At 61.8% G+C, this 11,628-nt stretch overlaps 1 protein-coding gene across 3 annotated transcripts; it reads left to right on the top strand.

The window, feature by feature from the left end:
* The first annotated feature begins 241 nt into the window (after positions 1-241).
* On the top strand, positions 242-11,413 carry CDHR2 (cadherin related family member 2). Of its 3 annotated transcripts, none has more exons than XM_055719482.1 (33): positions 242-554; positions 917-995; positions 1,457-1,515; positions 1,939-2,004; positions 2,094-2,233; positions 2,502-2,555; positions 2,791-2,880; positions 3,474-3,563; positions 3,904-4,026; positions 4,104-4,247; positions 4,389-4,464; positions 4,668-4,774; positions 4,854-5,084; positions 5,176-5,331; positions 5,557-5,724; positions 5,993-6,054; positions 6,148-6,388; positions 6,493-6,729; positions 7,008-7,077; positions 7,165-7,779; positions 8,043-8,114; positions 8,399-8,448; positions 8,563-8,714; positions 8,937-9,039; positions 9,120-9,208; positions 9,425-9,499; positions 9,894-9,971; positions 10,057-10,117; positions 10,223-10,347; positions 10,480-10,593; positions 10,762-10,839; positions 10,943-11,003; positions 11,212-11,413. In XM_055719482.1, exons 3-33 carry the CDS (start codon positions 1,470-1,472, stop codon positions 11,326-11,328), a joined length of 3,891 nt encoding a protein of 1,296 aa, XP_055575457.1. In that variant the 5' UTR covers positions 242-554; positions 917-995; positions 1,457-1,469; the 3' UTR covers positions 11,329-11,413. The 3 variants fall into 3 exon arrangements, with proteins under 3 accessions (XP_055575457.1, XP_055575455.1, XP_055575456.1); XM_055719480.1 differs by having other exon boundaries at positions 11,209-11,413; XM_055719481.1 differs by lacking the exon at positions 242-554 and adding an exon at positions 606-732 and having other exon boundaries at positions 11,209-11,413.
* The last annotated feature ends 215 nt before the right edge of the window (positions 11,414-11,628 follow it).

The raw sequence follows: 11,628 nt of genomic DNA, 5'->3' as shown, positions 1-11,628 counted from the left end.
GTTTGTAGAGGGGTGTCCAGCACCAGCCCCGGGGGGCTCAGCGGGTTAATCCTGGGCCAGCCCAGGGGTCTCCAGGAGTACCCCCAGGCAGCCCATGGGGTGTCTGTGGGGGTGTCCCGAGGCAGCTTTTGCATGGGCTGGGGGGGTCCTCGACCAGCCCTGGAGGGGCTTGCTGAGGGGGATCTCCCAGGCTGGGCCCCTGTAGCCCCTTCTCTGCAGGCTCCCTGACCCAGGTGTGCAGTGAGATGGGGACCTCGGAGCAGGGTGGGTGGCTGGGGGAATCCCAGAGCTTCCCGGCCATCCAGACCCCGTGGGTTCCCCAGGGAACAGGGGTGAAGGGAGCCCGATGCCACAGAGGTGGGGGTCCCACAGGCCCAGGGCTGGCCATGCCCCTCTCACCGCCCGCCACCTCCCATCCTTCTTCTGCCTGAATGGAGCTGCACAATCCACCCTTGTCCCCAGTGTGTCCCAAGTAGGTCAGGGAGGCTGGTCCAAGCCCCTGCAGAGGGGAGCGGGTGGCAGAGGGGTGCAGAGGGCCCCAGGCACCCACGCAGGTAGCTGCACCACGGGGTTGGTGCCCACCCCCTGTCCCGGTGGGACCCTGGTGTCCCCAGCCCAGGGGCTGTGGGGCATTTCCCCAGCCCCTCTCCAGTCCCCTGGGGCGGTTCAAGATCCCTCTGCATCCCTGCAGGCTCTGCATCCCTCCTGGGAGCCGGAGTCCCATGGGTGCAGGTTGGGGTGGCTGAATCATGGGGGAAGGCACCCAGTGTGGGGACCTGGGGGGCTGGGGCTGGGGACCGAGCGTCGAGCTGGACTGGGCAGGAGCTGGGGGATGAACACAAGGAATAAGGAAGATGAGGGAGGTATCTCTCACCCCTTAATTGCAGTTAATAATTGATGAACGTGTTTACTGCAGGAGGCAAAGGTCTCTGGTGGTGTCAGGGTGCGAGCGCAGAGCAGCCCGCCCAGCAGCATCCCAAGTGACGCAGCCACAGGTAAGGGATGTCGGCCCCTGCCCTGGCCCCCATGGGCATTGGGGTCCGTCTTGGAGGGAGGTGGGGGTGTCTGTTGGCTGTCGGGCTGCCCACAGGCCGTGACATGAGGAGGGGGACACCACCATGATGTCATGGATTGCTCTTGGGCTCCAAGCGCTGCTTGGAGAGGCCCAGTTGAGCCCAAACAATGGAGCCTCCAGCCATGCCCAGAAGAGGCTCCTGGGGTCCCCAAGCACCCCTATGATCTCCGGCACCTGGAGGCCAACCCTGTCCCCCTGTGCCACGTCCCCAAGAAGCCTGTGCTCGGTGATGTGGCACAAAGCCTGGTGCTTGCTCACCAGCCTGGCTCAGCAGAGGGGACTGTCCCCCCCACAGCTCCTCCTGTGCCATCCCCCAGAAGGGATGTGGGGTGGCTGGTGGCAGCAGGCAGCCGTCAGCCTCAGGTGCTTGTTCTCCTACAGGCGTGCAGGCAGGATGGCATGGAACTCACTGGTGCTGCTCCCCTTCCTCCTGGTGACAGGTGAGGACTTTGCTCGGCAGCTGGCACGGGTGGATGGGAGGCTTTGGAGGCTTTCAGCCCCCAGCATTCATTCTGAATTCCCTGAGGACAGCTAGGACCCCCAAAACAGCTGCCCACCCCAATGGCACCTTGGTGACCCAATGACAGCCTTGCTGCTCCAGGGCAGGCAGAGCAGGCAGGCGGCTCCGCAGTGTGGATCACATCTGGCATGGGTGCTGCAGCTGGAGTTGTCCTCCAGCTGGAGGTCTGGAGGTGGGAGGTGTGGGATGATCACGGGGAAAGTGAGGGCTGGTTCGTTCACCTGCCTCACCTGGAGACCAAATCCACAGCTGGGAGCTGGGGTTGGAGCTCAGTAGGTGCTTCTGGGTGCAGGGTGCTGGTGGAGCTCGGTGCAGGGGTGGTGCTCAGCCCATCTCCTTGTAGTTTCAGGCAACGCAGCTCCCTTCTTCAACATGACCTTTGTCTACGTGCCTGAGGACCTGGAGCCGGGTGAGTGGGGAAGTCTCGCAGAAGCTCTGGGGTGCAGGAGGAGTGGCCGGGGGTCCTTGGGCAGGGGCTGACACTGCCTGTGCCCCCAGGCCAGCATGCTTTCCAGCTGACAGCTACTGACATAGACGGGGACCCACTCACCTACAGCATCAGTGGGCCAGAGGCCTTCTACTTCTCTGTTGATGCCCAGACAGGCAACGTGATGCTGAGGAACACCCTGGACCGTGAGGTAAGAGGAGACCAGGGCAGATGTCCCTGCCTGAGCTGGGCAGCCTGTGGTGGTGAGGACAGAGGGCAGAGCCACGAGCCCTGTGGGAGAGCTGCTCACAGTGCTACTGTGGGTCACCCCCTGGCCCTGGAGCCCAGCTCTGGTGGGGGGAAAGCCATTTGGGAGAAGCATCCCACCCAGGGATGGTATGTGGGAGGGCACTGAGGCTTAACTGCCCAAGGACTAAGCTTCACCTGGCCTGACCAAGTCCTGCCTTGTGTTCCCCCAGCTCCATGCCAGGCTCACCATCACCGTCAGGGTGTCTGATGGGATGAACGATGCAGTGAGTGCTGGGGCATGGGCTGGGTGGCTGAAGTGGGTGATGGGAACAGGGAAGGGAGCAGGGTCTCGGTGGGACTGTGGATGAGGCTCGGTAGGGAAGGGCGTTGGAGGTGGGCTTTGCCCAGGGGTGGGTGATGCTGGCTGGCTCCGGAGCCATGGTGGCCACAGGGTGCCAAAACTGCACCCAACTCTGCCAGGCACCATCTCCCACACCCATCACATGTCCTCCCTGGTAGGTCTCCAGAAAACTCACAATCATCGTGGAGGACCGTAATGACAACGCCCCGGTCTTCCAGCACCTGCCGTATGAAACATCCATCCCCGAGGTACCTCCCTGGGACCTCCTGGCCCCTGTGGGCAGCAGGATAGGGGTGCTGGGTGGCTCCTGTGGCATGAGTGTGCTGGTAGCAGGACAACAGTGCACCAGGAAGGGGGTGACCCCCACACCTGGGTGTGTGGTGATGGTGGGCATGGGCATGGGGCAATGGTGCAGCCCGCACGGCTGACCTGGGAGCGCTCCATGCCGGGGCAGTTCCCGGCAGGTGCCTCTGTGACAGTCCAAGGCGCTGACACATGGATGGGACTCTGCCCTTGTGATGAGTTTCTGACCAGGGAGTGCCCAAGCTGCCGCTCAGCCCACGCCAGGGTGAGGCAGGATCAGGGTGCAGACAGGGAGTGGGGCTGATCCCAGCTCCCCCCCAGGGCTGGGGGGCAGGCTCTGCTCCCAGGGAGAGTGGCAGGGGGGATCGTGCCTAGCATGAGCAAGGGCAGTAGCTCATTCCTGTGTGGGGATGCACTGGGCAGCCCCTGGAACCCTGTGGGGCCAGACCACCCCACAGGAGGACTGTCAGGGGCCTGGCCCAGCACCAACCCCCCTGCTCTCCTGGGTGATGCCACAACCACCCTCCTGTGTGCCCAGAACATGAAACCCAACAGCACCATCTACACCGTGTTTGCCAATGACAGCGACACAGGGAACGCCTCCAAAGTCAGCTACAGCATCGAGGAGGTGAGCACAGTTCATTGCAGAGTGGGGCATGCCATACCCCAAAGCCACCCCTGAGCCACCCCTGTGGGACAGAGGTGCTGGGGGACCCGGACGGGGGCAGCCCCGTGGCTCTGCAGGAGCAGGGGTACGTGTTGGGTCAGGAGGGCTGGCTCTGCACCCGCTGGGCGGTGGGTGCAAGGTGCTGAACAGTTGCAAACTGGGGATGAGCCAGGTGATAGGGGGTCCCCACGGTCCGTGGGCCAAGCTCGGCAGAAGGGTGGGGGTTTAGCTCCCGTCTCTGCTGGGGGACCTCTGCTCCCTGCCTTGGTGGCAGGGTGATGAATTGATGTCCCCTGCTCAGGTGATCCCAGACAGCATGAAGAATCAACGGCTCTTCTACATCCTGTCCAACGGGAGTGTGATGCTCAATGGCTCACTGGACTATGCCAAGAACACCTTCTACCAGCTCAAGATCCTCGCCATGGTGGGGGCCAGCTGGGCTGGGGGAGCGGGACTGCCAGGTAAGGGGGCTGTGGGACTAACAGGTACTCTGCTCCCCAGGACAGCGGGGGCATGCTGCACAATGAGTTGATCTTCCAGAAGAGCTCAACCTACCTGACCCTGACTATCCGTGACCTGCCCAACCTGGACCCACGGTTTCTCAATGAGCCCTACTCCGGCTCTGTGCCCGAGAACTGTGCCCTGGTAAGGAGCCCACCTACCCCAGTGGCATGTCCCTACCCCTGGCCCTCCCTGGGGGCTCTGACACCCCAGGGTGCCGGACCACCAGGCATGGGTGCTGCTGGAGACATCCTAGGTCCTGCCCTGATGGCCATGTCCCTGCAGGGCACCACTGTGCTGACCGTCACCGCTATGGACAGAGACACAGGGGTGAATGATGAAATCTCCTACAGCATCACCAGTGAGTGATGGGGCAGGGCAGGATGGGCAGGGGGTGAGCAGCAGCAGGGGGGCATGGGTAGGCAGGGTTATCAGGCAGCAAGGGGCACCACAGAGACTGGTTCTGGGCTCCCAGGTGCCGCCAGCCTGCCTTTCTGGCAGAGAGAGGGCCAGGCCTGCGTTTCTCGGTGACTGCAGCTGGTTCCTGCTGTCCCCTTGCCCTAGATGCCAGCATTCCCTTTGCTATCAATGACACAACGGGCATCATCACTGTGAGCGGGTCCCTGGACCGTGAGCAGCTGCCAGGCGAGGAAGTGCTGCTGGAAGTCGTGGTGAGTAGGAGGCAGCAAGGGGAACCCCATCTTCATCCTCTCCCCGAGCCCCTCCAACCTGCTTTCTCCTCCTGTCCAGGCACGTGAGAAGAAGCTGGACATCCACCTCAAGGTGGCCCAGGCCAGCACCCTGGTGACAGTCATGGTGACCGATGTCAATGACAACAAGCCCCAATTCTACCACTGCTCCCTCCCCAGCTGCAACTTCTCCACTGGTGCCCAGAACAACTTCAGGGGCAACATCATAGAGCACTCCTCCTCCAGACTGCCCGTGTCCAACCTCAGCATCGTTGCCCATGACCCGGACAAGGTGGCAGCCTGCCCAGGGACCTGGGCCAGGGTGCAGGTGTCTGTCCTGCCTGGACTACCCACCCTCATTCCTGCGTTTCTCTCCCTGGCAGAGCATCAACAGCAATTATGGGCTGTACCTGCAGGGCCCGAATGCCAGCGCCTTCACTGTCTCCCCCACAAAGATCGTGGGCACAGGGGAGGTCCAGCTGCTGGTGCAAGACCCGTCTTCTGTGGACTACGAGATAAGCCATTTCATGGTGGTGCAGGTGGGACCTGTAGTGCTGGCTTGCCATGGGGACAGTCCCAGCTCCCTGCATATGCCAGGGTACAGGGGACACATAGCCCTTCTCCTGCAGGATTCAGAAGCCAAAGCAGAACATGCCTTTGCCCTGGCAACTTGTTTGGTGCATGGGGGCTGGGCTGGAGTGTGAAAAGTCTCTTTCTCATGTTTGGGGAACCATGGGAGACACTGTCGCTTCTCTGTCCTGCAGATCGTTGCTAATGACACAGGGAACCCCACAAACTGCTGCTCCACAGCCACCGTGACCATCAGCATCACTGACAGCAATGACCACATCCCTGAGTTCCCCCAGAGCACCTACAGCCTGAGCGTGATGGAGAACAGCCCTGCTGGCACCATCATCTCCCTAAACATCACGGTCAGGCGCTGGGCAGGGAGCAGCCACAGTTTACATCCCCCAAGCAGGACGCTGGGCACCCCTGGCTGCTAGTGCAGTTTGTGTTGAGGGCACTGGTCTCTCCATGCACACAGAAAGGAGACAGTGACAGTGGGCCCACAGGGTGTGGGACCTCGTGCCCATCAGGGCCATGTTTTTGGGGTGCTCACTGCCAGCAGCCAGTGCCCCAGAATCATCACTGCTCTGGGGGCTGAAACAAATTGACCAGATGCTTCCTTCTCTTTTTTAGGCCTATGATCCGGACAGTGGTGCCTGGGGCCAGATCACCTACCAGCTGCTCCCAGAGAACATGTACGTAGGGGCACAGCCATCCATGACTGGGGCATCATCCTGGCGAGGGGGCTCCAGGCCTGAGCGCCAGTGACGGTTCTGTGTATGCTGTAGCCGTAAAATCTTCATGGTGAACACCACGACTGGGGCACTGCTGGTGCAGAATGGGAGCTTGCTGGACCGGGAGACTCGTTCCATCTACTACGCCAACCTCCAGGCCAAGGATGGGGGCAACCTAGTGGGCACCACAGTGCTGGAGATCACTGTGCTGGATGACAATGACATAGCACCCGTCATCACCGGCTCCTACTTCATCTCAGTGGAAGAGGGGCAGAACGTCAGAACGCAGATCCAGGTGTGCACCAATGGAAGTGGAGGGGATGATGGGGGTTGTCGGAGAGGAGCAGAGATTGTCCCCAAGGTGCCAGACAGCCCCATTCCAACTGCTGACCTTTTCAGGCCATTGACAACGACGAGCCTGGCAATAACAACAGCAAATTAGGCTTCAAGATCTTGCCAGGACCGTTCAGTGACAACTTCACCATCAATGCGGCCACAGGTGAGATGCACAGCAAGGAGCCGCTGGACCGCGAGGCCTTGGAAGATGCGCGGGGGCAGATGGTTGTGACGGTGGAGGTGTACGACCACGGCGTGCCGCAGCACACCACCTCAGTGAACGTCACCATCACTGTGGGGGTGAGCCTTGGGCACAAGCGGGGACACACTGGGGCAGGCAAGGGCTTGGAGACGGGATGAACGGGCAGGGAGGGAATGTGGGATCCCTGGCCGTGGCACAGGCACCGTGTCCCCAGGCTCTCTGTGAGGGCAGGTGAAATAGCTGATCCAGGGAGGCAGGAGAGGGTTTGTGTGCCTCCTGCCCGTGGGCAGACAGGTGCCCACACTCCTGTCCCCAGCCAGCTCTTGGGGACCCTGTTTCCTGGAGCAGCTATAACCGTGTGCTTTGTCTCCTGCAGGACATGAATGACAATGCACCCGTGTTCCTCAGCCAGTCCTATAATTTCTCAGTCTTTGAAGACTCTCCAGGTAGAAGTTGCGTGGCCAGGCTCATGGGACCAGCAGTGGTCCAGAGTCAGTGCCTGCTGGCTGCTGAGTGTCTGTCTCCATCTGCAGGATCCCTCGTGGGTGAGGTGGAGGCCACAGATGCCGACCGAACAGAGATAAATTCCCGCATTTCCTTCCTACTTCAGAGGGGCAGTGGTTCCAGCAATTTCTTGATCCGCTCGTCCTCCCTGGGGCCAGGGCACTACAGCGGGCAGCTGTCCGTAGACCCTGACATGTCCCTGGACTATGACACCCTGCAGCAGAAGTCCTTCTCCTTGGTGGTGCTGGCAGAGAACACAGCTGCGGACAATGTGGGGGGCAAGGCCAACGTCTCGGTGGTGGTCCACATCCTAGACATCAATGACGAGCCCCCCACTGTCCTGCTGCCCTCGCTGCAGGATGTACGCGTGAGCGAGAACGGCACGCAGCAGGGTCTGGTCCACACACTGCTCGTCTCTGACCCAGACACCAACCACTCGCTGGTCTTCAAGAAGCTGGCAGTTGCCTGCTTCAAGGGGGCGAGCAGCGCTGGGGAGGTGTGCTGGGACTGGTTTGTGCTGGCACCCAATGGCTCGGTGCTGGTGAACAGCTTGGACATTGACTATGAGTTGTGTGACAGGGTGGTGCTCACGCTGCGGGCTGAAGATTTGTACACTGAGAAGGGCAACCGCTACAGCCAGAACGGTATGACACCCACTCCCTGCTCCTGCCACCACCACTGGGCGTGATGGGTGGTGGGACCTGCCTCTCCCACCTCCCAGGAGGAGCTGTGGGGAGTAGGGCAGGAGCCAGGTGGTTTGGCAATGGAGGGAGGGTGCCCCCAGCACTTTTGGTCCCTGCCACCAGACACCTGTGCCTGCTAGGACAGGGCTCCCATGGGAAGCGGAGGAGGGTGCTGCAGGGCTGCTCTGTTGGTGACTGGAGCTCTGCTTTTGGGGCATTTGCAGAAACCCTGCAGATCCTCATCACTGATGTGAATGACAACACGCCGCTCTTCCTGCCCATCTCGGAGACCTTTGGTGAGCAGCCGGGGTTGGTGTGTCCTGTGGGCTCCTCTCTGCACCCGCATATGCTCTGCCACACTGCTCAGCAGTGGGGACCTTCCCCAGCCAGGACAGGGCTGTGAGAGGTGCAGGGGCCAGGCTGGGGTTACTCCATGCTTTCCATGAAGGCTGTGGGGCTGAGGGCAGTGGGGGGATGCTCGGAGCTCTGCTGAGCCCTGGGGCTGCATGGGCATGGGGTCTGCAGCAAGCCTGGCTGCACACCAGCATGACCAGGCTATCCGCCTGTCTTTCCCCGGCAGTGGTTGTCCCTGAAATCTCTCCCGTGGACCTTCAAGTGGCTACCGTGAAGGTGAGGAGCTGTGTGCATGTGTCTGTCTGTCTACGGAGCTGGGCTTGCCTGTCTGCACCGTGGGCAGGTGGTGGCTCTTCCCATCTGTGCTCCTGCCACACTTTGTCCCTGCAGGCCACGGACGCTGACTCAGGGCTCAAAGGAACCATCACCTTCTCCATCGTCAGCGTGGTGCTCGTGGAGGGCAATGGGGCCAGCCGGCCCTTTGAGAACCTCTTCAAGGTGGTGCCAAAGCCCGAGCAGGACGGCTACATCGGGAGCATCCAGTGAGGCCATGGGTCCAGGCCAGGGCTGGGGGAGAGCAGCTCGGCTCCTGCCTGCTGGGAGGCAGACGTTCAGGCAGGGCCAGCACAGGCTGGAGAGGGGACAAAGCTATCCTGGGGTCCTGCCCTGGGCATGGTGGCAGGGTGGAGCTTGGGGGATGGCAGTGCCATCCTGGGGACATCCTGTGCAGCCCAGTGGAATTGTTGATGTTCCTGTCCTTGCAGGGTGGCCAGCAACCTCGATGGCTCGCTGAAGGGGCAGTACCAGGTGACAGTGGAAGCTCAGGACTGTGAGGCACCAGTGCACAGAGCACAGACCACGCTGAATGTGAGTGTCACCCCCATCCCCCCATCTGGGGACATGCTGCACCCTGCCCAGCCCCACTCACTCCCGCTTTCCACATGCAGATCTTCACAGTGGATCAGAGCTACCGTGTTCGCCTCCTGTTTCTGGCAGCAGTGGATGAAGTCCAGAGTAACTCTGAAAAGATCAAAGTGTAAGGGCTGCCAGGCCGGGGCTGGGGGTGCACGGCTGCGCAGCAGGGGACACAAGCACGGTGGCCGTGTCTCCCAGCTTCATGAACCATGGATGGGACAGGGGAGGCAGGTCCCCACCACAGCTGGGGGTTGCAGGGGGTCCAGCTGCTTTCTACACCCATGGGCACAGCAGCAGGATGCCAGGCCCAGCCTCCCTCTATCCCTCCTGTTCCTAGGGCACTGACCACTGCGACCAAGGCAGGGGTCTACGTGGTGGCCATCCGGAGCATGGAGGACACCCGCACCTCCCAGTGAGTTGGGCTCTGCAGGTGGTGGGGAAGGAGATGCGCTGGTGGCATTGCGGGGGGATCACCCAGGGGCAGGGCACCACGTACAAGGTGTACAGGCAAGACCTGTACACCGAGAAGGGCAACCGCCACAGCCAGAACAGTACGGCACCCACGCCCTGCTCCTGGCACCACCACTGGGCATGGTGGGTGGTGGGACCTGCCTCTCCCACCTCCCAGGAGGAGCTGTGGGGAGTAGGGCAGGAGCCAGGTGGTTTGGCAATGGAGGGAGGGTGCCCCCATCCCATGGATGGGACAGGGCAGGCAGGTCCCCACCACAGCTGGGGGCTGCAGGGGGTGCAGCTGCTTTCCAGCTGCACCACCGCAACCTGCTCACCCCATCTCTTTGATCCCACAGGGTGGAAGCCAAGTCGGTGATGGAGGCATACTTCGTCTACAGCAATGGCACTGCCCTGGACGTCAACCAGCTGAGCATGTGTGTGCTGGGACGGGGGCCATGCACAGGCACTGCCACGTGCCCGCACTGGCGCTGCCGCTCATGCCTCCACTTTCCTTGGCAGGCTCATACAGTCTGACCCGCTGGTCCTGGCTGAGCTGGTGAACTTGGGCCTGGCTGTCATCGTGAGTGGGGCTGGGCAAGGGGCACAGGGAGAGGGCTCCAATGTGGGGCTGGGGGGAGGGGAGTCTCCTGGCTGGGGCTGTGCCCTCACCCCTGCTCTGTGCCAGGGCCCCGGCGAGGTGGCAAAGCCCACCAGGGAGACAGAGTTCATTGGTATCATCGCAGGACTGGCAGTGTTCCTGCTCGTCTTCATCCTCATCATGACCCTGGTCTTGGTTCTCACTACCAGGAGGTAACTGCACTGCCCTCATCCTCACCGGTCCCCCCAGACACAGACCCACCCTCCATCCCCCTCCTGCCTGCCCCATCGCATGGCCCAGCTCCCCCTGCCCTTCCCACCCACCGCATTCCTGGGGCTTTGCAGCTACAAGAGGAAGCTGAGTGCGATGAAAGCTCTGAAGGTGGCCACAACATACAGCCCTGCCACTGCCCAGCAGGGAGCCGGCATCCCTGGCACCAACCAGTACAACGCAGAGGGGTGAGTGGGGGGCTCCCTGCGGCAGAAGGGAGGAGCCCAGGCACGTCCCCCCCCCCAGGGGCTGCAGGGCTTGCTATCACACCCCTCATGCCCGGGGGACATGGCTGCCCGAGGCTACCCCTGCAGCCCCATGGGATGGTCACTCACCTGCCACCCATCCCTGGCCAGGGCCAACCCCATGCTGAACCTCTCGCTCGATCCCTCCCACGACCTCGGCTTCCACGAGGACTCCAGCTCTGTGACCAGGTAAGCTCTGCAGTCAGGTCCCAAAGACCAGGGGGCCATCACCCTCCATACCCACTCTGCCAGTGCTTGGACCCTCTTCTACCCCCCATCCTCTGCTCTCCAGCGTGAATTCCCTGGATGAAAACACAGTAAACGCACCCAGGGATGACAACATCAGTGCCAAGGTAAGTTTGCAAAGAGCTGCTGATGCCCAGCAGGGAGTCCTGCCACTGCATGCCACATCCTCTCTGCTGTGGTCTCTGGGCTCCTGGACACTTTGTGTCCCTTCCACCCCATCCCCTTGACAGCCCTCAGCTCCTGGGAAGGACAGGAATATCCCTGTCCCCCATCTCTGTCCCCATCCCCTCTGACCATGCTCTCCCCCTGCAGCAGGACGAAGCGCAGCTGAAGGAACCCACTGACAAGGAGGTGCTGGTGGCCGCCCTGAACCTGAAGGAGCCCACCAAAACAGCGTACACCAACATTACCTTCACCACCACGGACTTGTGAGCAGGCACAAGGGGTGCAGCAGGGCCAGAGCAGGACTCGGGCAGCTACTTTGATGATGTGTTCAGAGGCTGGCAATAAATCTGTCCCACAGGGGTCATGGTGTCCTGTAGCCATCAGCCCATCTGCCTGGGGGCTCAGCCAGCTTGGAGTCATCCCTCCCAGCACAAGGTGCCAGTTTCGGGCCAGGCTGGTGCCAGAGGGCAGGCGAGTGCCACCATGGGGCTCAGCCTGGCTTCTTGTCCCCAGGACCCTTCCCTGGGCTGTCCCACTGTCCACTAACCCTGCTCAGACTCAGGGGAG

Source organism: Falco cherrug, chromosome 8, assembly GCF_023634085.1.
Source record: "Falco cherrug isolate bFalChe1 chromosome 8, bFalChe1.pri, whole genome shotgun sequence".
NCBI lineage: Eukaryota > Metazoa > Chordata > Aves > Falconiformes > Falconidae > Falco > Falco cherrug.
The sequence above is the reverse complement of the archived record's forward strand: the minus strand, read 5'-3'. Positions and strand labels throughout refer to the sequence as shown.

What these genes read in the sequence shown, in the direction of transcription:
- CDHR2 (XM_055719480.1), top strand. Translation starts at nt 1,470, where the DNA reads ATGGCATGGAACTCACTGGTGCTGCTCCCCTTCCTCCTGGTGACAG. An exon ending in TCAGCTACAGCATCGAGGAG is followed by an intron (nt 3,564 to 3,903) that starts GTGAGCACAGTT and finishes TCCCCTGCTCAG; the next exon opens with GTGATCCCAGACAGCATGAA. An exon ending in ACTTGGGCCTGGCTGTCATC is followed by an intron (nt 10,118 to 10,222) that starts GTGAGTGGGGCT and finishes GCTCTGTGCCAG; the next exon opens with GGCCCCGGCGAGGTGGCAAA.